The sequence below is a fragment of the Hyla sarda genome, chromosome 3 (genome assembly GCF_029499605.1).
Source record: "Hyla sarda isolate aHylSar1 chromosome 3, aHylSar1.hap1, whole genome shotgun sequence".
Taxonomy (NCBI): domain Eukaryota; kingdom Metazoa; phylum Chordata; class Amphibia; order Anura; family Hylidae; genus Hyla; species Hyla sarda.
In genome coordinates, this window is record NC_079191.1 from 328294775 (window position 1) to 328317759 (window position 22985).

Below are 22985 nucleotides of genomic sequence, written 5' to 3' on the forward strand. Positions count from 1 at the left end.
GGCGAAATTGCGGCATCTCGAACAGCTGTGACTCAACAGGAGGGTCCCTTACCTTGCCTCCTGGTGTCTGATCGCCGAATGACTGCTCAGTGCCTGAGATCCAAGCATGAGCAGTCAAGCGGCAGAATCATTGATCAATGGTTTCCTATGAGAAACCATTGATCAATGTAAAAGATCAGTGTGTGCAGTGTTATAGCCCCCTATGGGAGCTATAACACTGCAAAAAAAAAAAAAAAAGTGAATAAAGATCCTTTAACCCCTTCCCTAATAAAAGTTAGAATCACCCCCCTTTTCCCATTAAAAAAAAAAAAGAACTGTGTAAATAAAAATTCCACAAAGAACTTCCGGTTCCGGCGCGCGTATGAGCGGACGTGAGTGAAGGAGCTCCGCTCTCGCTACCACCGATACATCTCCGTCCTGCCTCCAGACCGACGCCAGCTGAGGGTAATAACTACCTGCTGGTACAGCATAACTTCCCGCATCGTATGGAGAAATTCCTCCGCCGCAGCGGAGACTCGGGACCTGACGCGCCTTCTCCCCGCACCTCGCAACACCAGGCGGCCCTCAAAATGGCGGCGGTGACAGAGGAAGCAAGGGACCCCCAGGCCACCACGCAGGTCAGCAAACAGGGAGACGGGGCTATGGAGAAGGAGGAGCAGACCTCCCCACCTGATAATGGGGCCAGTGGGGGAATCCCTTATACGGACATGGCAGCAGTGGTGGCACGCATTCTCCTGCCGGAGATAAGGGCCTCGGTGGAGGCGGCCTTTGCTAGTTCTATCCAGCAGATACAGGCTGAGGTGAATGTGCATACCTCGAGGCTCACTGATTTGGAGCAGCGGGTCAGCAGCCTAGAAGATGGGGTCGGCACGAGTAATACAACGGTCCAAGCACTGACCAGAGCTAATCTCCTGTTAAAAGAGAAGGTGGAAGATTTGGAAAACCGCTCCAGGAGGAGCAACTTGAGAATTGTAGGATTACCTGAGTCTATAATGGCTAATCAGCTGTTACAGATCTGTGCCAGGGAGCTACCTGAAGCTCTGGGACTGTCGGGTCCCTGTGTAGCGGAAAGGGCTCATAGGATTGGGCCGCCGTTACATTTATCAACGCAGTCACCAACGGATGATATTAAGCCTCGTCAAGTTATTGTTAAGTACTTGAACTATGCTGATAAAGAACTTATATTGCGCACCTTTAAAAAAGCACAAGCACCCTTGAAGATCAGAGGCGTGAAAGTGTTACTCTTTGGTGATTACTCGATAGAGGTGGCTAAGAGGCGCAAGGCTTATGCAGCAGTCTGCTCCTCCCTGGTACAGCAACAAATACGCTTTGTTCTGCAATACCCGGCGAAATTGAAGATTTTCTTTCCCAATGGTAACTCAGAAAGCTTCTTGACTCCTGAAGCGGCAGCAGCAAAGATGGCTTCTCTAAAGCTACAGGATGACGGTTCGAGATCTCAGCAGAAAAGGCGCAGAATGGAGAAAGACGGCGCAATACCTGCGCCTCCTATCTGACGGAATGGGACAGTGTGTGGCAGACTATGTCATTATTGTTCTTCTAGGTGGAGATTGAGAATTTAGTGGGAGACTAAGGATCCACTGTTTGAGTGCACTACCTAAAGTTTTAATGTTACGGCTATTATGCTCTCACTGTTCTGTATTCACTATTGCACACCGATGCTGCGTGTTATACCGGACGATTACAGGACAGTGGGCCATGTGTTGCAGGTGTCTACCTGCATACTTTATCTCTATGACCTGTTTTGTTCTATTTTAGCGGGGTTTGCTATTTTAGTGGAGTTATTACCCCTCTCTTCTTTATATTATGGCTCCAAGGAGTCCTAAGGTATATTGGTCTTGGGTACAGTACTGGGGGGAGGGGGGAGAGTTCGAAATATTTCTACGAGACAAGGTGAGGGGGGGTTGAGTCGGGGACACATATATCTGCCATGGTCATTGGTGGGGGAGGGAGTGGGTGGGAGGGAGTTGGGCTAGTTAGAGTAGTCCTCAGAGGGGAGTGAGTGTGCCCCTCGCCGTACGCGGAAGAAGAGAAGTCTGGGGCGAGGATTTAGCACTAGGTTGTTGGGGGAGTTGTGTTATCTTCTGGCACTCTTTGACCAGAAGCAGGTACTATTGTTAATAATTGATGTATTTGGACCTATGTCTGTTTTTGCCTTCTATTATACGTCTTTCACTGCTTTCCGTGCTTTCCTCTTTTCTCCTTTCTTTCTGTTCCCTCTTACCTCTCGCGCTGGGGGCCCTCGCCACTCCTGTTTTACATGTGCTACTATATCTACTGTTTTTCCAACTCAATTATGAGATTAGTCTCGTGGAATGTGAAGGGACTTAGGTCCCCTGCTAAGCGCAGGATGGTCTTGAGACATCTTAAAAAGCTGGATGTAGATGTGGCATTGTTGCAAGAAACGCACCTGTCAGACTTGGATTTCCCGCGTATGAGGCAGTTCTGGGTAGGGGAGGTGCTGGGATCGCCAGCAGTGCAAGGGAAGGCGGGGGTGTTAATGTTGTTCCATAGGAGACTGCAATACCATATACGCTCTCAGGAGAGTGATGATCAGGGGAGATTGCTGAAGGTTGTGGTAGATTCGCCAGCGGGGACATTGACAATATATAATGTTTACGCCCCTAATGTGTCTAATGTGCCTTTTTTCTCGTCTCTAGAAGCTCAGCTGTTACAGGAGGATCCGACTGCTACTGTAGTAGGAGGAGATTTCAATGTGGTGTCTTGTACGGCCGAAGATAGGCAGCGTACTAGGAGCTTATCATCCGTGGGTTCCAGAGAGGTACATGTATTGCAAGATTTGATGACCTCCACGTCTCTAGTGGATGTATGGAGATATTTTAATCCTATGGGAAGGGAGTTTACGCACTTCTCGCATGTGCAGCAGGCCTGGTCGCGCATAGATTATTTCTTCCTGGTACAGGGACTTCTAGCGAGGGTGGAGGACATACACATAGGGGATCTGGTGATCTCAGATCACGCCCCGGTGTGTCTGACCATACGGGAGACATATCAGAAGGGCACAGACATACTGTGGTGCTTCCCTAATTATTTGGCGTCGGATGCATGTTACGCCGAGCGCTCCGGGTCCCCGCTCCTCCCCGGAGCGCTCGCTTCACTCTCTCCGCTGCAGCGCTCCGGTCACGTCCTCTGACCCGGGGCGCTGCGATCCCGCTGCCAGCCGGGATGCGATTCGCGATGCGGGTAGCGCCCGCTCGCGATGCGCACCCCGGCTCCCCTACCTGACTCGCTCCCCGTCTGTTCTGTCCCGGCGCGCGCGGCCCCGCTCCCTAGGGCGCGCGCGCGCCGGGTCTCTGCGATTTAAAGGGCCACTGCGCCGCTGATTGGCGCAGTGGTTCCAATTAGGGTAATCACCTGTGCACTTCCCTATATTACCTCACTTCCCTTGCACTCCCTTGCCGGATCTTGTTGCCTTAGTGCCAGTGAAAGCGTTCCTTGTGTGTTCCTTGCCTGTGTTTCCAGACCTTCTGCCGTTGCCCCTGACTACGATCCTTGCTGCCTGCCCCGACCTTCTGCTACGTCCGACCTTGCTTCTGCCTACTCCCTTGTACCGCGCCTATCTTCAGCAGCCAGAGAGGTGAGCCGTTGCTAGTGGATACGACCTGGTCACTACCGCCGCAGCAAGACCATCCCGCTTTGCGGCGGGCTCTGGTGAAAACCAGTAGTGGCTTAGAACCGGTCCACTAGCACGGTCCACGCCAATCCCTCTCTGGCACAGAGGATCCACTACCTGCCAGCCGGCATCGTGACAGTAGATCCGGCCATGGATCCCGCTGAAGTTCCTCTGCCAGTTGTCGCTGACCTCACCACGGTGGTCGCCCAGCAGTCACAACAGATAGCGCAACAAGGCCAACAGCTGTCTCAACTGACCGTTATGCTACAACAGTTACTACCACAGCTTCAGCAGTCATCTCCTCCGCCAGCTCCTGCACCTCCTCCGCAGCGAGTGGCCGCTCCTGGGATACGCTTATCCTTGCCGGATAAATTTGATGGGGACTCTAAGTTTTGCCGTGGCTTTCTTTCCCAATGTTCCCTGCATCTGGAGATGATGTCGGACCTGTTTCCCACTGAAAGGTCTAAGGTGGCTTTCGTAGTCAGTCTTCTGTCCGGAAAAGCCCTGTCATGGGCCACACCGCTCTGGGACCGCAATGACCCCGTCACTGCCTCTGTACACTCCTTCTTCTCGGAAATCCGAAGTGTCTTTGAGGAACCTGCCCGAGCCTCTTCTGCTGAGACTGCCCTGTTGAACCTGGTCCAGGGTAATTCTTCCGTTGGCGAGTATGCCGTACAATTCCGTACACTTGCTTCAGAATTGTCCTGGAATAATGAGGCCCTCTGCGCGACCTTCAAAAAAGGCCTATCCAGCAACATTAAAGATGTTCTGGCCGCACGAGAAATCCCTGCTAATCTACATGAACTCATTCACCTAGCCACTCGCATTGACATGCGTTTTTCTGAAAGGCGCCAGGAACTCCGCCAAGATATGGACTCTGTTCGCACGAGGCGTTTCGTCTCCTCGGCTCCTCTCTCCTCTGGTCCCCTGCAATCTGTTCCTGTGCCTCCCGCCGTGGAGGCTATGCAGGTCGACCGGTCTCGCCTGACACCTCAAGAGAGGACACGACGCCGTATGGAGAACCTCTGCCTGTACTGTGCTAGTACCGAACACTTCCTGAGGGATTGTCCTATCCGTCCTCCCCGCCTGGAAAGACGTACGCTGACTCCGCACAATGGTGAGACAGTCCTTGATGTCTACTCTGCTTCTCCACGTCTTACTGTGCCTGTGCGGATGTCTGCCTCTGCCTTCTCCTTCCCTGCTGTGGCCTTCTTGGACTCTGGATCTGCAGGAAATTTTATTTTGGCCTCTCTCGTCAACAGGTTCAACATCCCGGTGACCAGTCTCGCCAGACCCCTCTACATCAATTGTGTAAATAATGAAAGATTGGACTGTACCATACGTTTCCGCACGGAGCCCCTTCTTATGAGCATCGGATCTCATCATGAGAGGATTGAACTTTTGGTCCTCCCCAATTGCACCTCGGAAATTCTCCTTGGACTTCCCTGGCTTCAACTTCATTCCCCTACCCTGGATTGGTCCACTGGGGAGATCAAGAGTTGGGGGTCCTCTTGTTCCAAGAACTGTCTAAAACCGGTTCCCAGTAACCCTTGCCGTAACTCTGTGGTTCCTCCAGTAACCGGTCTCCCTAAGGCCTATATGGACTTCGCGGATGTTTTCTGCAAAAAACAAGCTGAGACACTACCTCCTCACAGGCCTTATGATTGCCCTATCGACCTCCTCCCGGGCACTACTCCACCCCGGGGCAGAATTTATCCTCTCTCTGCCCCAGAGACTCTTGCCATGTCCGAATACGTCCAGGAGAATCTAAAGAAGGGCTTTATCCGTAAATCCTCCTCTCCTGCCGGAGCCGGATTTTTCTTTGTGTCCAAAAAAGATGGCTCCCTACGTCCTTGCATTGACTACCGCGGTCTTAATAAAATCACGGTTAAGAACCGCTACCCCTTACCCCTCATCTCTGAACTCTTTGATCGCCTCCAAGGTGCCCACATCTTCACTAAATTGGACTTAAGAGGCGCCTATAACCTCATCCGCATCAGAGAGGGGGACGAGTGGAAAACGGCATTTAACACCAGAGATGGACACTTTGAGTATCTGGTCATGCCCTTTGGACTGTGCAACGCCCCTGCCGTCTTCCAAGACTTTGTCAATGAAATTTTTCGTGATCTGTTATACTCCTGTGTTGTTGTATATCTGGACGATATCCTAATTTTTTCTGCCAATCTAGAAGAACACCGCCAGCATGTCCGTATGGTTCTTCAGAGACTTCGTGACAACCAACTCTATGCCAAAATTGAGAAATGTCTGTTTGAATGCCAATCTCTTCCTTTTCTAGGATATTTGGTCTCTGGCCAGGGACTACAGATGGATCCAGACAAACTCTCTGCCGTCTTAGATTGGCCACGCCCCTCCGGACTCCGTGCTATCCAACGCTTTTTGGGGTTCGCCAATTATTACAGGCAATTTATTCCACATTTTTCTACCATTGTGGCTCCTATCGTGGCTTTAACCAAAAAAAGTGCTGATCCCAAGTCCTGGCCTCCTCAAGCAGAAGACGCCTTTAAACGACTCAAGTCTGCCTTTTCTTCGGCTCCCGTCCTCTCCAGACCTGACCCTTCCAAACCCTTCCTATTGGAGGTTGATGCCTCCTCAGTGGGAGCTGGAGCTGTTCTTCTACAAAAAAATTCTTCCGGGCATGCTGTCACTTGTGGTTTTTTCTCTAGGACCTTCTCTCCAGCGGAGAGGAACTACTCCATCGGGGATCGAGAGCTTCTAGCCATCAAATTAGCACTTGAGGAATGGAGGCATCTGCTGGAGGGATCAAGTTCTCCTGTTATTATCTACACCGACCACAAGAACCTCTCCTACCTCCAGTCTGCCCAACGGCTGAATCCTCGCCAGGCCCGGTGGTCTCTGTTCTTTGCCCGATTTAATTTTGAGATTCACTTTCGTCCTGCCGATAAGAACATTAGGGCCGATGCTCTCTCTCGTTCCTCGGATGCCTCAGAAGTTGATCTCCCTCCGCAACACATCATTCCACCTGACTGCCTGATCTCCACTTCTCCTGCCTCCATCAGGCAGACTCCTCCAGGGAAGACCTTTGTTTCTCCACGCCAACGCCTCGGAATCCTCAAATGGGGTCACTCCTCCCATCTCGCAGGTCATGCGGGCATCAAGAAATCTGTGCAACTCATCTCCCGCTTCTATTGGTGGCCGACTCTGGAGACGGATGTTGGGGACTTTGTGCGAGCCTGCACTATCTGTGCCCGGGATAAGACTCCTCGCCAGAAGCCCGCTGGTTTTCTTCATCCTCTGCCTGTCCCCGAACAGCCTTGGTCTCTGATTGGTATGGATTTTATTACTGATTTACCCCCTTCCCGTGGCAACACTGTTATTTGGGTGGTCGTTGATCGATTCTCCAAAATGGCACATTTCATCCCTCTTCCTGGTCTTCCTTCTGCGCCTCAGTTGGCTAAACAATTTTTTGTACACATTTTTCGTCTTCACGGGTTGCCTACGCAGATTGTCTCGGATAGAGGTGTCCAATTCGTGTCTAAATTCTGGAGGGCTCTCTGTAAACAACTCAAGATTAAATTAAATTTTTCCTCTGCATATCATCCCCAGTCCAATGGACAAGTAGAAAGAATTAACCAGATCTTGGGTGATTATTTGCGACATTTTGTTTCCTCCCGCCAGGATGACTGGGCAGATCTCCTTCCATGGGCCGAATTCTCGTATAACTTCAGGGTCTCTGAATCTTCCTCCAAATCCCCATTTTTCGTGGTGTACGGCCGTCACCCTCTTCCCCCCCTCCCTACCCCCTTGCCCTCTGGTCTGCCCGCTGTGGATGAAATTTCTCGTGACCTTTCCATTATATGGAGAGAGACCCAAAATTCTCTCTTACAGGCTTCTTCACGCATGAAGAGGTTCGCGGATAAGAAAAGAAGAGCTCCCCCCGTTTTTTCCCCTGGAGACAAGGTATGGCTCTCCGCTAAATATGTCCGCTTCCGTGTCCCTAGCTACAAGCTGGGACCACGCTATCTTGGTCCTTTCAAAATTTTGTGTCAAATTAATCCTGTCTCTTATAAACTTCTTCTTCCTCCTTCTCTTCGTATCCCTAATGCCTTTCACGTCTCTCTTCTCAAACCACTCATCCTCAACCGTTTTTCTCCCAAATCTGTTCCTCCCACTCCTGTTTCCGGCTCCTCGGACGTCTTCTCGGTCAAGGAAATTTTGGCTGCCAAAAAGGTCAGAGGGAAAAATTTTTTTTTAGTAGACTGGGAGGGTTGTGGTCCTGAAGAGAGATCCTGGGAACCTGAGGACAACATCCTTGACAAAAGTCTGCTCCTCAGGTTCTCAGGCTCCAAGAAGAGGGGGAGACCCAAGGGGGGGGGTACTGTTACGCCGAGCGCTCCGGGTCCCCGCTCCTCCCCGGAGCGCTCGCTTCACTCTCTCCGCTGCAGCGCTCCGGTCACGTCCTCTGACCCGGGGCGCTGCGATCCCGCTGCCAGCCGGGATGCGATTCGCGATGCGGGTAGCGCCCGCTCGCGATGCGCACCCCGGCTCCCCTACCTGACTCGCTCCCCGTCTGTTCTGTCCCGGCGCGCGCGGCCCCGCTCCCTAGGGCGCGCGCGCGCCGGGTCTCTGCGATTTAAAGGGCCACTGCGCCGCTGATTGGCGCAGTGGTTCCAATTAGGGTAATCACCTGTGCACTTCCCTATATTACCTCACTTCCCTTGCACTCCCTTGCCGGATCTTGTTGCCTTAGTGCCAGTGAAAGCGTTCCTTGTGTGTTCCTTGCCTGTGTTTCCAGACCTTCTGCCGTTGCCCCTGACTACGATCCTTGCTGCCTGCCCCGACCTTCTGCTACGTCCGACCTTGCTTCTGCCTACTCCCTTGTACCGCGCCTATCTTCAGCAGCCAGAGAGGTGAGCCGTTGCTAGTGGATACGACCTGGTCACTACCGCCGCAGCAAGACCATCCCGCTTTGCGGCGGGCTCTGGTGAAAACCAGTAGTGGCTTAGAACCGGTCCACTAGCACGGTCCACGCCAATCCCTCTCTGGCACAGAGGATCCACTACCTGCCAGCCGGCATCGTGACAATGCAGACTTTATGGCAAGACTCAAGGGGTGGTGGTTGGAGTATGCGGAGACTAACTCAGACGTTCTTGATAGGCCGTCCCTTTACTGGGATGCGGCAAAAGCAGTCATACGGGGGAGGATTATTGCTTATGTGGCAGCTAAGAAGAGGAAGTGCAGGGCTGACTTTGCAACAAGGACAGATAAGGTGAGGACTGCTTATACCCAGTGGCGGCCAAAAGAGATTTCGAAGCCTGTGTAGAAGCTTGGGACATAATGTACAGGGATCAAAAATCAGTGGATTTATTCAAGTTTGGCAACAAGGCTGGGAAGTTGCTGGCTAGACTGGCCAGACCAAGGGGGAAAGGGGAGTTCATTCGTTCCCTAACGGACAGGTGGGGTGTTTCTCACACTAGACCTAGAGACATAAATTCTGTATTGCACCAATTTTATACTGGTCTCTATACAAAGGACAACACTGATGATGCGGGGGGGGGCGAGCATTTCTTACAGACATCGACTTGCCTCAGTTGACCAGTGCAGATAGAGATACACTCAATGCGCCCATAACACAGGAGGAGGTGATGGCTGGAATTAAGTCCCTGAAAAATGGAAAGGCGCCAGGTCCTGATGGATTTGGAGGGGAATTTTACAAGGCCTTGATGGTGGAATTGGCGCAGCCGCTGACTTCACTGTTTAATAGTGTGTTGGGAGGAGAGCCTATTATGCCATCTAGTAACACGGCCTATATTAAGGTGTTGTATAAGGAGGGCAAGCCACCAGAGGACCCGGGATCGTATAGGCCCATCTCTCTGATTAATCAGGACCTCAAGCTACTTGCAAAAATAATGGCGGATAGACTGGCTACTTTTCTACCTTCTCTACTAGGCCCACACCAGACTGGTTTTGTTAGGGGGCGCTCTGGAGTAGTCAACATTAGAACGGTGTTGGCCGCATTGGAGACCATGCACAGGAAGGGTTACTGTCCAGACCCGTCCGGCCTTTTGGCCATTGATGCGGAAAAGGCATTTGATAAGGTCAGTTGGGCGTGGCTGGATAGTGTCCTTGACAAGTTTGGGGTGAGGGGTGCTTTTAGAACGTTCCTTACTGCTTTATACTCTGACCCTAGAGCTAGAATATATACGCCAGTTTTTTTATCTGATAGTATTAGTCTGCAGAAGGGGACCCGCCAGGGGTGCCCTCTTTCCCCACTATTATTTGATCTAGCTTTGGAACCGTTGGCAGTTCACTTAAAGAGGTCATCACTGTATAGGGGTATAGGGGTAGGTAGTGTGGAGGTGAAGTTGGCGTGTTTTGCAGACGACATGCTATTGTTTATGGGATCTCCTAATTCACAATTACATAATGTCCTGGATGCTCTAACTACTTTTTGCCGCTACTCAGGTTACAAGGTGAATGCTTCTAAATGTCAGTTGCTCTATCTGAGCCAGGGACCGCATTGCACTTCTCAAGAGCTGGGGGTGGGGGTCGCGCCCAAGTCCATCACTTACTTGGGGATCAAGGTCGGCACCACACCTTCTTCCTTGTACACCCTGAATTACGCTCCTCTCTTCAAACGTATCACCCAGGAACTGACCAGGTGGCAGGCTTTACCACTATCTCTGCTCGGTAGGGCACATCTCCTCAAAATGGTAGGCTTTGGTAGGTTTCTCTACCCCTTGCAGATGATACCGTTGTTGCTCCGTCATTCAGATGTAGCCGCGTTGCAATCGGCATTCACGACCTTCTTGTGGAATGGCAGAAGACCTCGGATTGCCTTTAAAAAATTGTGCCTGCCTCTGCATGATGGAGGAATTCAATTACCTGATTTACGCCTGTATAATCTTGCTGCTCTCATGCGACATGCTAGGGACTGGTGTCTAGATGCCACCTGGTTCTCTAATACGATGTTGGAAAACGCGCTTGCGGAACCTTGGGATCTAAAGGCCTTGCTGCATGTGCCCTATGCGTCACTCCCGTCCCATATTAAATGTAAACTATTGTTGAAAGATACAATAGCCGCATGGAAAGCAACCAGGAAAATTTATGGCTTACCTTATATCTTGTCGAGCTTCTTACCTCTCTGGAACTCCACGCTATTTCCACGGGGAACTGATAATCACTTTGCTCAGTTATGGAAGGCTAAGGGGCTGCATAGTGTGCATCAGTTGTTTTCTGGGGAAGACGGGGCCATATGGGAATGAGATACCTTACGTAACACATTTAATCTGCCCCCGGGGCATTTCTTGCACTATATGACAGCACGATCCTATGTTAGGGGCCTTCCCAGGAGTAAAGAATATCTTTCCAGGGAGGCGGTCTTCACCACTCACTTGGGTCCGGCTAGGGGTAGACTGTCTCTATCTGATTTGTATCTTATTCTTAAACAGACGACGCTACATGTACTGGGAGAATCACTTTTCAATTCATGGGGAGAGGAATTGGACATTAATGATGCGAGGGCCAAATTATTGGTGGGGTTACAACACGTCAGAAAATCCATAGTGAGTGAGAGGTGGAGGGAAATGCATTTTCGTATTTGACATAAAGCGACGTATGCATTTAACTTTTCATATGCGGATGCCCCAGCACACTATCTTAGGAGTTGCCCTAAGTGTGATCTCCCTAAGGCCGATTTACTTCATGCACTGTGGAAATGCCCGAGATTGGAATCATTATGGAGTGAGGTGCAATCTCTCATCAAGACGATTTGGGGTGTGGAGGTTCCTCTGTCCCCATTGGCGATGATATTTCACTATATTCCCCTTTCCCTATCGGGAGGTGCGGAGGGTCCAGTAGTGGCATCTAAGGGTGTACATCTCATGTTGCTAGCCACGGTCAAAAGTTTGTTGCGACGGTGGTTACAGAAGGAACCTCCTACATGTGGGCAAGTGGTAGAGGTCATGAAGGACCTATTATTCATGGATCGATTGGATACCCTACGTGATACGGAGAAGAAAGCTACAAGATTTTTTAAGACCTGGAGGAGATTTATGGAATATGCATATGCACCCAGTGAGTTACATAGATTGATGAAGGAGTTTGTTGACTCCTCATGGTATTGTACGGCCAGTCTTGCAGGCTCGCTGGGTGTTTTGAGAGTTGATTAGTGGATGGGGGGGGGGAGTCCAGCACGGGAGGTTTCTTTTTTCTTCTTCTTTGTCTTTGTCTATATGTTCATCTTTCTACTTGTGCTTTCTATCCTGTTTCTGACCCTACTCTTTTTCTCTTTCTTTCCTTTCTATACTTACGTATATCTGCTGTTCTTATCATTCATGTGCCTTACCTCGTAGGCAGCACAATCCAGAGTTTCTGAACAAGTGGTGAGAGTCCCAATGTTGTCTGGGGGGAAAGGCCCCCATATATATAATGATGGATTCATTGTTAAGATATCCATGTCTCTATGTCTGCAAATACCGGATACCATTGTAGGGGGAGGAGGGTGTACCAACACTGAAGGAAGATGTGTTTCATTAGGAACTACACGTGTCTGTGAGTTTATACGGACGTCTACCTTATAAGATAACGCTCAGGATGACCCGAATATGGCCTATCCATCACCCTGGTTAGAGGACCAGAACCATTGTCATTTTGAGCTATTACTGATTTTGGTCCTATGTTATAACCGAGGGTATTCACGGGGACAGGATCAGATAAATGGGGACTAGTATACGCTTTTGGAGCGATGTTGATATTAATAACTCTTACCATATTGTTGTCACTTCTATAATGTATCTTACCACGTGCAGATGTATCTTATTTTATTGTATACGGTTTGTTGAAACGCAATAAAACATTGTGGAAAAAAAAAAAAAAAAAACATTCCACAAAAACATATGTGGTATCGCCGCATGCAGAAATGTCTGAATTGTAAAAATGTATTGTTAATTAAACCGCACGGTCAATGGCGTACGCGCCAAAAAATTCCAATGTCCAAAATAGTGTATTTTTGGTCACTTTTTATATCAATAAGTCCTATGAATACAAAAATGGTACCGTTAAAAACTTCAGATCATGGCACAAAAAATGAGCCCTCATACCGCCCTATACGCGAAAAAATAAAAAAGTTATAGGGGTCAGAAGATGAAAATTTTAAACGTATAAATGTAGTTATGATTTTTTCCAGAAGTACGACAAAATCAAACCTATATAAGTACGGTATCATTTTAATCGTATGGATCTACAGAATAAGGACAGGGTGTCATATGGTGTTTAAAGAAAAATGTACTGTGTACAAACGGAAACCCCCAAAAGCTATAAAATGGTGTTTTTTTATTTTGTCTCACAATGATTTTTTTTTCCGTTTCGCCATAGATTTGTGGGTAAAATGACTGATGTCATTACAAAGTAGAATTGGTGGCTCAATAAATAAGCCATCATATGGATTTTTAGGTGCAAAATTGAAAGAGTTATGAGTTTTTAAAGGTAAGGAGGAAAAAACAAAAATGCAAAAATGGAAAAACCCCGGGTCCTTAAGGGGTTAAATGGGACAATGAAGCAGGAAGTGGTCCATGCTTTCCAGCGTGTCCCCACACTCTTCTCGGTGACATCCCCGGTCATCAGAGTTCCTGTACTTCAGGTTGTCCCTTACATATACCTTCCCCTGAAAGCAGCGCCAGGCCAAGTCCCAAAACTTCTGGGGGATCCTTTTCATGTTCAAAAGATACAACCCCACCCTCAGATCCCGACTTGGGCAGTCCCTGAATGCCAGAAGCTTCTGGAAGTTGGTCAACAAACCGTTTTTCAAGGAACCGCCTTAACTGGGTCCTGATCTCCCACACTCCCCGAAACCCCACCGACGTATCGCCTTCAGAGTCGGGTAGACTAAGCCGGAAGATATCCATGGGGCGTACGGAGGTCCTTCACTCGCCCTCCTCTCTCCCATTCCTGGAAGAAAGGCCGAAACCATTCCCTGCAGAAGATTATCCACGGAGGAGCCCTCTTTTTCCAGAGGTTTGCGATGTTGCTTTCAAGAAGGTGTTCGTTAAGAACACCACGGGATTTACCATAGATAAACCCCCTAGTTTCCTCGTGCAGTACGTAACCTCTCTCTTGACTAGGTTCATCCTGTTCCTCCATAACAGCTGGAAAAACAGGCTGTAGAACCTAGTGTAGTAAGCCTCTGGCAAGATACATACGCTGCCAAGATAGATAAACAAGGGGAGCAGGTACAATTTGATCAGGTATACCCTTTCCCTGAGGGTCAAAGACCAACCCTTCCACTGGTTCACCCTCTGAGTGGCATCCTGGAGCTTACCATCCCAGTTTTTGGTGGGATAATCATCCTGGCCGAATGTGATGCCTAAGACTTTTGCTGATTCTTGGGGCCCTGGAAGGGTGTCCAGGAGATCAAACGTAGAATCTCCACCTCCCAGCCAGAGACTTTCACACTTATTCCGGTTGATCTTAGACCCAGATGCCTCGGAGTAGCGGTCCACCTCCGACATCACCTCATCGACCTCCTCTCTCAAGGAGACGAAAATAGAGACATCATCAGCTTACACCACGACTCTCTGGGCGGCAGCCAGCTTCGCCAGACTCATCCTGACTTCCGCCAATGGTCCGCGACTCACCCTCCTAAGAAAGGGATCTATCGCGAACACATATAAGAGCGGGCTCAAAGGACAACCCTGGCGGACTCCGGGCCCCACCTCAAAAGAGTGGCCAGACCACTCGTTCACCAGCGGGAAACTCTCTGCCCCTCCATACAAGAACTTAAGCCAATTAACAAAAGTACTCGGTGAGCCATATCTCAGGAGGACGGACCAGAGGTACTCGTGGTTCACCCGATCAAATGCTTTGGCCTGATCCAAGGACAGGAAGTACCCCTTCCAGAGACCTGCACTACTCCGCACCACTGCCTCCCTGACACTAAGGACAGCACTTAAGGTGCTTCGGCCTGGAACAGTGCAGTGCTGGGCCACTGAAAGGAGCCGGGGTGCAAACTTCACCAACCGATTAAACAGTATCTTAACCAGAAGCTTCCTGTCCGTATTGAGAAGAGCTATGGGCCTCCAATTCTCAATAAGGCTGGGATCTTTACCCTTTGAGAGAAGAATCAGGGCAGACCTCCTCATTGACTTCGGCAGAGTGCCCGAGGAGAGACACTCATTGAATACCTCGGTCAAGAGGGGAGCTAAAGACTCCTTAAAGGTCCTATACCACTCGGATGTTAAGCCATCCGGTCCTTGCAACTTCTTAGGGGCAAGCCCCTCGATCGCCAGTCTCACTTCCTCTTCCCTCATCTCTTCTGCCAAAAAGCCAAGAGAGGGGTCTACCCCTGGCTCAGGAATGGCTTCAGCCAGAAAACCCAACATCACACCCGGATCTAGATGCTTCCTTCCCAAGAGGTGCGAGTAGAAGGATATGACGACCTCCACGATCCCTGATCTGGACCTTTCAGAGATCCTGTACCATCAATCAGTCCTGAAATGACTTTACTACTCACTGACATCTTGCAGTTTCTGTAAGGGTCGGACGAGTGGTACCTCCCGTAATCCCTCTCAAAAACCAAAGATGCGTGCCTATCATACTGACACCTCATCAGCAAGGACTTCACTCTTGAGATATCCTCTCAGCTACCTCCAGCCGAGACAAGAAGCTCGAGTTTCCTCCTCAGATCCTGATATAGGCGATACCTGTTCAGGGACCTGAGGCTTGAGAGCTGGCAGAAGAATCCCGCAACCGCTTCTTTAATATCTCCCACAACTCTGACTTACTACTATATAGGCCCAGTAAAGGTACCTGACTCTGAAGAAAATCCTCCAAGGACTGTGTTACCTCTGCTTCCTCCAGAAGGGACGAATTCAGCTTCCAATATCCTTTACCCATCCGCGGGGTCTCTCAAACATTCAAGGAAAACAAAATCATACAGTGATCGGAGAACTCCACCTCAACCATGGACACTGCGGAAGAGACGCTTCCTCCTTCAAATAAAACTTATCTAACCTAGACCCGCTGGAGGACCACAGTTTGGAGACCACTGTCTAGTGGTCTCTAAACTGTGGCCATCCATATCTTAGAAAACTACAACTCCCAGCACACGAGACAGCCAACGGCTGTTGGAAGTTGTAGTTTGGCCACATCTGGAGGGCCAGAGTTTGGAGACCACTAGTCTGTAACCCTTTTTTTGGCAGCAGATGGTACTGCTGTGGGTCACTTAGACCAATGGGCTCCAGAGGTTGCAAAATTACAACTCCCGGACTGTTTTGCAACTGCTAGAGGGCCAAAGGACCTCCGCACACCCGCCGCCCCTGATGTCCAGACCAATCACAATGGTCCCTGTCAGGGATTAATCATGCTGGGAGTTGTAGTTTTGCAACATTTGGTGGGCCAGACTTTGAAGACCACTGGTCTAAGTGACCCATCAGTGCTTGCTGCTGCCTGTCCCTAGCTTTTTATGGGGTGCAGTTTTTTGGCACATTTTTAGGGGCACGTATGTGGTCTGTGCCACCAGCGACTGTTTCCGGACCATCAGGCTTGTCCTGATTGCTGATCAGTGAATTATTACTGATCAGCACTTTTTTGCAGTACAGGCATTTTTTTTTTGGGGGGGGGTAGTTTATGGTTTGGCCACACAGTGAAGAACAGTCGCTGGTGGCACGGACCACAAACACCCACAAAAAAGCGCAAAAAAATAAAACCTGTGCCCAAAAAAGTGCTGATTAGTAATAATTCACAGATCAGCAATCAGTGCAGTCTGCACACAGGGTACGGTCCAGCAACACAGTGCAGAACAGTTGCTGGTGCCATGGACCGCAAACTCTCCCCAAAAAGTGCAAAAAAACAAAAACCCTGCAGCGCAAAAAAAAAAAAAAAAGCCTACAGTAAACGTAAAAAGCTCTACACTGTACCTACACTACACCACATTGAAATAAAGTGAAAACACTACATTTACACACTTACTACTTTTGACTTTTCACCTCCACTTTGCTGCTATTCTTGTGAAACACCTAAAGGGTTAACAAACTATCTGAATGTCATTTTGATTATTTTGAGGGGTGCAGTTTTTATAATTGGGTCATTTATGGGGGATTTCTAACATGGGGGCTCCTCAAATCCACTTTAAAGGGGTACTCTGGTGTTAAGACATCTTATCCCATATCCAAAGGACAGGGGATAAGATGCCTGATCGCGGGGGTCCCGCCACTGGCGACCCCCGTGATCTTGCACACAGCACCCCGTTATAATCAGTCCCCGGAGCATGTTCGCTCTGGGTCTGATTACTGGCGATCACGGGGTCCGGAGCATTGTGACGTCACGGTTCGGTGTGATGTCACACTCCACCCCCTCAATGCTTGCCTATGGGAGGGTGCCTGATACCCTATCCTTACAAGCAGAGCATTTCAAATGTAGAAAAATGCTAATTTTTAATTTTTTTTATATCATTTTGGAATTTTTGGAAATGATGCAATTATCAACGAAAATGTACTGTCAGGGATGGACCGAGGTGAGGCCTACTATCCTAATGTAGAATATGTCGCATAAAACAATCTCAGAATCAAATGATAAGTAAAAGCATCTCACAGTTATTAATGCATAAAGTGACACAGGTAAGATTTTTTTTTCAAATCAACTGATGCCAGAAAGTTAAAAAGATTTGTAAATGACTTCAATTAAAAATTCTTAATCCTTCCAGTACTTATTACCAGCTGTATACTAGAGTGAGGATCCGCCGCTCTGCTGTAAATGAAAAGTACTTTCAATTTGCAATCACTCCAAGTAAATAAAGTAAATTCTAAGCGAAATATTGGTCACAGACACATAAATATTATATGTACATGATCAGGATGAGATACTGAGCAACATATAACAGTTTTTTTTTAATAATTTTTTTTGGGATGATCTGACAGGTACGCTTTAAGGTAGTAATAGCAGTTCCCTTTAGTAACCCTCTTTAAGTAGTAACAGAAGTCCTCTTTAGTGACCCCCTTAAGGTAGTAATAGCAGTTCCCCCAAAGGTAGTAGTGGCAGACCCCTTTAGGCAAGTGTAATGGAGGCCCCTATTGACAGGAAAAAAAAAAATACTCTCCAGGATCCTTCGTTGCATCTCCTCTCTTCGGCTCTTCTCTCCTGCAGTCTGTGCTCTGGTGCATAATGACATCATTCATGTGCCGGAGCGCAGAGGAAGGACGCTCGGGCCTCTTGTGATTGCCTGCACATCGTGGGCGGCCAAAGAGTGATTGACAGAGCGAGCAGCCAATTTCTGTTTGCTCTGTCAATCAACCGAGCAACATAATTAACTATAGGCGCGTCTGTAAGACTGGCCCTTGCAGCGGTTATTGGAAAAATACCGGCGGCTGCATTGCCGTTCAAAATACTGGCCATGCCGGTAAAACACCGGCCGGGTGGTGACCCTACTAATCAGATGTTTGGGTTAGCCATGGCACCTGCACGACAAAGCTGAAAGCAGAAGGCTATGTACATTGGGTAGTGGACATGCTAGGTTACTGCTTCTCTCCCAGACAACTGAGCAGTGAGGAAGCCAGGGGTTGGCACCCTACCAATAAAGTATTGATGGCCTGTCGTGGGGATAGGCCATCAGTATGTTTTCACTGAAAAATTCCTTAAGGCTAGTTTTTTTTCCAGGTGTTTTTTGGAAAAATTCTTTTTGAGCCAAAGTCAGAGGTGGATCCAGTAGGAAGGAGAAATATACATCCTTTTTTATATTTCCCATTCCGCCTGGAGTGAAAGCCCGATACACTTCTATGGTTTTCCACACTCTGATTGTTGGGAAATTCCGAAGTGTCAACTGGAGTGAGGAAACCCATAGAAGTGTATTGGGCTTTCACTTCAGGCGGAATTCTGCCGTGTGAATAGCCCCTTAGTTATCTCATACTGCACCAGAATTCATGCTAGACATTGGCTAATTTTTGGTGCACTGTGCCATGCCACACCCTTTTTTTTCGTAAGGAATACCCCTTCTACTGAGGTCTTGCTCTTTTTGTACCCAGTAGAAAAGTTTAAAAAATGAACTCATTTCAGTACAATGTATGTATTAAAAACCAGAGGACCCCTTGAAATGTTGTGAATTAATATTTTCATCTCTTTTTGCTCTTCAGCCACAGAGGAATTGCTGAAATGAGAAAGAGGCAGCAGTCACAAAATGAGGAAACCTCGACGGTACCACAAGCTCCTGGTGGGAACCAAAGGCCGAATACTTGCTGCTTTTGCTGGTGCTGTTGTTGCAGCTGCTCATGGTATGTCTTGCAGTATATTTGCTACCTTATCTGATGCAGGTAAATAAAATGAGGGTTGCCTTGAACTAGTGGCATAAAGTAAAGGTATTCCTATCTTTATAAAGTTATCCCTTAATCACAGGATAGGGAATAACAGGCTGATCAGTGGTGGTCCAACTGTTTCAACTTAGATTAATCAATGTATTAACACCAGTTTTCTGACATATATAAATATCCATTTATATAAAACTTAAAAATATGCCACTAAAAAAGTTAGGAAACCCCTACACCAGTTATTTTGTGAGAAAATAATGCTGTCTTTAGTTTGCCAGTGTTTTTAGTCTGCCATATTAATATACAGCTTTGGTCCATTTGATCAGAATAATGCACACTACACTAGGGAACAGACACCACTCAGACAGCACAACACTATAAATTCCTCCATAGTGGACATGGCTTGAAGCTTAGTATAACTTATTAGGGCTCCCTGTGATGTATACAGGAGGGAATAAAGAAGCCTTTGACTGACTCCTCAGGCGAGCTAGCAGAGAAGAGGGGGAAGATTGAGATGGAGGAAGGAGAGGATGAAGGAGAGAAGAAAGATGGTGTGACATAACTGAGCTCATCATGCTGGATTCTGCTGTAGAGGAAGAGCAGGAAATTTGTAAGGTGAAGGTTCAGTCAAAAGCTGTAGAGTGCTATCGGAGATGTAGTATTTTTCATGTGCACCAATATGTTACTGGTGTTACAGGGGTAGTCCACTGGCCACTGGCCAGTGTAATGTTTTGAATGCTATTTTCGCGCATGCCGTCACAGCCATGCCCCCTCAATGCAAGTCTATGGGAGGGGGTGTGGTGGATGCCACGCCCCCTCCCATAGACTTGCATTGAGGGGGCATGGCTGTGACATCACAACGGGGCGTGGCCGATCCATGCAGTTCGAAAATAGTGTTCGGAATATTTAGTTCCATGCTGGCCAGCTGAGTACCCCTTTAAAGTGTACCTTTACTTTCAAAAGAATTTTAGAAAGCTGCATAATTTTGTTATGTTAAAGAATTACTGTCAACATTAGTCTCACTCATAAGAACCACTGTGATCATGAGTTATTAGCCGGGGAATTGGGTCCATTGCACACCGCTCCATGGCTAGCTGGCACATGCAATCTTTTCTCTGCATAAGGTTTTGCAAAGAAAATAATGAATCTAGCCACCAGGGGGCAAAGTGCAATGTGGCTCAGATCTCAGGAGTGACACCTGGTGCGCTCAACAACTTTTGACATGTCTGACAGCAATGATTTAAGTCTTCAAAATAGTGACATGGTGATTTTAGTGCTCCCACTGTTTTTATTGAGCCCCAGAGATTCCCTTCCATAGTGAACAGCTCTAATACTCTCCATTTCCATGGAGGTGGATTGTTTGCCAGCAGTACTCACATCTGGACTTCCTTTCCACTATTTCACAGTAGGACACCACCTATGCTATGACATGATATAGTGCCAGTGAAAGTAAACTCGACTTAACAGACTGACACTGTTCTGGGGGAGGATTTACAGTATGCTACTTTAGATGTAGAAGCATGTGGAAGGAGAAGGGGGCTATTGATTCACTAGGTTTGCAAGGTGTTGTGCAGAGAAAAAAACTGCAACTGCACCACAGCAAGGAATGTTGCTGATGATGATGCTGATGATGAAAAGCTGAAGGAAAGGGGAGAGGGGATTACAACAAGGAAGGGTTTACATACCACAAGCAGACCTGATCTAAGCAGTGAACTACTAAGACTGACAAGCTACACAAGGGACAGCTGCCCAGAACTAGATGGGTAGTCAGAGATAAGAGTGAAGCCTTGATATTACCTTTCAGACAAGGTGAGTACCCCCTGGAGAAGTCAGACAGTCATCAATGTCTCTGGTAGGTTACAAGACTCTAGTAGCTCCATTTTAGTAATTATGGTGGTACTAGGCTACCAGAATCTACGAGGCAAGAGTAGGCAGGACATTCTAGTGCACATAGAAAACTGTTTACAATAATCTCAGTAATATTACTCTCTGGGTGTCCTTGACTAAATAAGAGTCAATGTAAGCTTATGAAACAGCAGTGTATACCCAGTCTGCTCCATCCCTCTAGGAAAACAGACATTGATCTCATAATCAATATCCAGAAGAGAAGGGAAAAAAAATATTTTGCCGGATAGTGCCAGGGTCACTGCAACCAGATAATGTGTTAGTTTCCTAGGTAACTCACAATGGTTGGGGGCATATGATGTGATCTGTATCCCTCTTCTAAGCACTGTGTGGATATCCGATCAAGTAGGCAATGACCGTGACCATTATTTTTTTTTATTATAGTCATATTCAAAAATGTTTTATTTTTTTTTTAATCATGGTCATGGAGGAAATTTCAATGACTAGAATTTTGATATGGCTAGAGCTTTGAAATATGCCCTGGCTGGGTTGGGGCTTCACAATCTGAATAAAGAGAAGCAAAGGGGCTTCAACTAAATGACATATACAAATCTTTATGTTATAGACCTAAATCTGGGAAAAGAGCAAACCTCTAGCAAGGGATACCACATGGAAGTGTAAAAATCAATTTGCAAGTAGTTCTTCAATGTGTTGGGTGTGTGCTATCTCCAAAAAACAATCCTGCATAGATGTTGAATGCACTGATTTTCAATGCCTGTGTTTCACGATTTTTATGGCCTGACAGAGATTAAAGATACATCATTGTACCCTTGGCATTACCACACCACCAACAGGTATTCGAAACTAAAGGGTACCAACTATGGAGAGATGCAGGTACTCTGTACAAGCATGACAAAATCTTCTCCAAAAGTTATTTGCCCCTCTTCATCTCCCAAACCCTACAGTGGGGAGGATGATTCTGTGACCTACAAAAAATCAGCGATCCATAAATGGCCAAGGTAGAGTGCCAGGGATATGAAAGTCTTTCAAAATTAGTAAGCAAATGTTGTAAGTTAGACTGGCCAAGATATCCTATAATAACCTTTTTTGGCATCAAGCAATAGGATCTATTAGCCACAAGTTTGGTGTACATATCAAATCTTTAAATCTACATTTAATAAAGAAATGTCAGGGTAGCTATTGGAAGACTGTGGATCTTTTCCAGTTTTAGGAAACACCACCACATAAGCCATAGTGGATGATGATGGAAAAAGAGAACAAATGGAGATGGAGTTAAAAGTGGCCAACATCAAGGGACAATTGGTCTGAGAATATTTTACAAATTTTAGCGGTATGTCTATCAAGGCCAGGACTTTTTTTGACAGGTAGGTTCATAATCAGTTATTTTTTCCAGGGAAAAAGGAAGCCTCCAACTCATTAAAGGATTCCCTTAGGACTTGGGAAAAGAGGGTGAGTGGAGAGTCATGGGGCCAAAGAGGGGGTAGTAGGCATAATATAAAGGTCAGAAAAGTAAGAATGGAAAACTGACAGTGGACTTGGCTGCAAGTCAGATGTATTACCATATTCATAAAATCTGCTACAGCAGGCCGGAAGAAGGCATCCCCAAGAGACTTCCAGGAGACATTTTACCTCTAGTCTTACCAATCGGAAATCTCAAAGGATTAGAGAAAAGAGTACACGCTTGTGAGCCAGTACAAGAGAACAGGCCCTATGAAGAGCAGTTTTTAGGGCTTGAAGATAAAAAGTATGTTTTCAGGTCTGCCACACAAACAACATCTAAAAAAAAAAGACTTATTGAGTTTCCATTACCAAACAGACACAAGATACATGGAGGGCGGTGGAACAGAAAACATGGCCAGACCAAAAGATATTCCTGATGGACTAGAAGGACATGTTGGATTAAAATATGATCTAGGTGTCTGTGGGTAGAGAGGAAATTATAATCCTGATTGGAGGAATGTAACTGCCTCCAGGAGTCACACAATTGTGACAGTGCTAGAGACCTTTTGACCATCTTGGTTGCTGCATATTAGATACTAAGGTGTCCTGTCATGTTGTCAAGAATGGGTATAGTTTGTGTCTCTCCTCTTAACTAATTTCTGTCTTATTAGCCATTATGATGAAGTGTATATCCTTTCACCTGCATATTGTGAGTCTTTTGTATTTTATTTTTGGTACTGAACAGTGGTCCCTCA

At 47.4% G+C, this 22985-nt stretch overlaps 1 protein-coding gene across 11 annotated transcripts in view; it reads left to right on the forward strand.

Annotated features, from left to right (window-relative positions):
- The window catches only part of RGS17 (regulator of G protein signaling 17), a 162160-nt gene that overhangs the window by 98579 nt on the left and 40596 nt on the right, over window positions 1-22985 (forward strand). For 8 of the 11 annotated variants that reach the window (XM_056567264.1, XM_056567263.1, XM_056567262.1 and 5 more), the window contains one exon: window positions 18754-18891. In XM_056567264.1, the coding sequence (XP_056423239.1) occupies window positions 18773-18891 (119 nt within the window). In that variant the 5' untranslated portion in view covers window positions 18754-18772. Of the gene's footprint in view, window positions 1-18753; window positions 18931-22985 lie in introns of those variants that run through there. The other 3 variants (XM_056567267.1, XM_056567268.1, XM_056567269.1) reach the window with 3 other exon arrangements.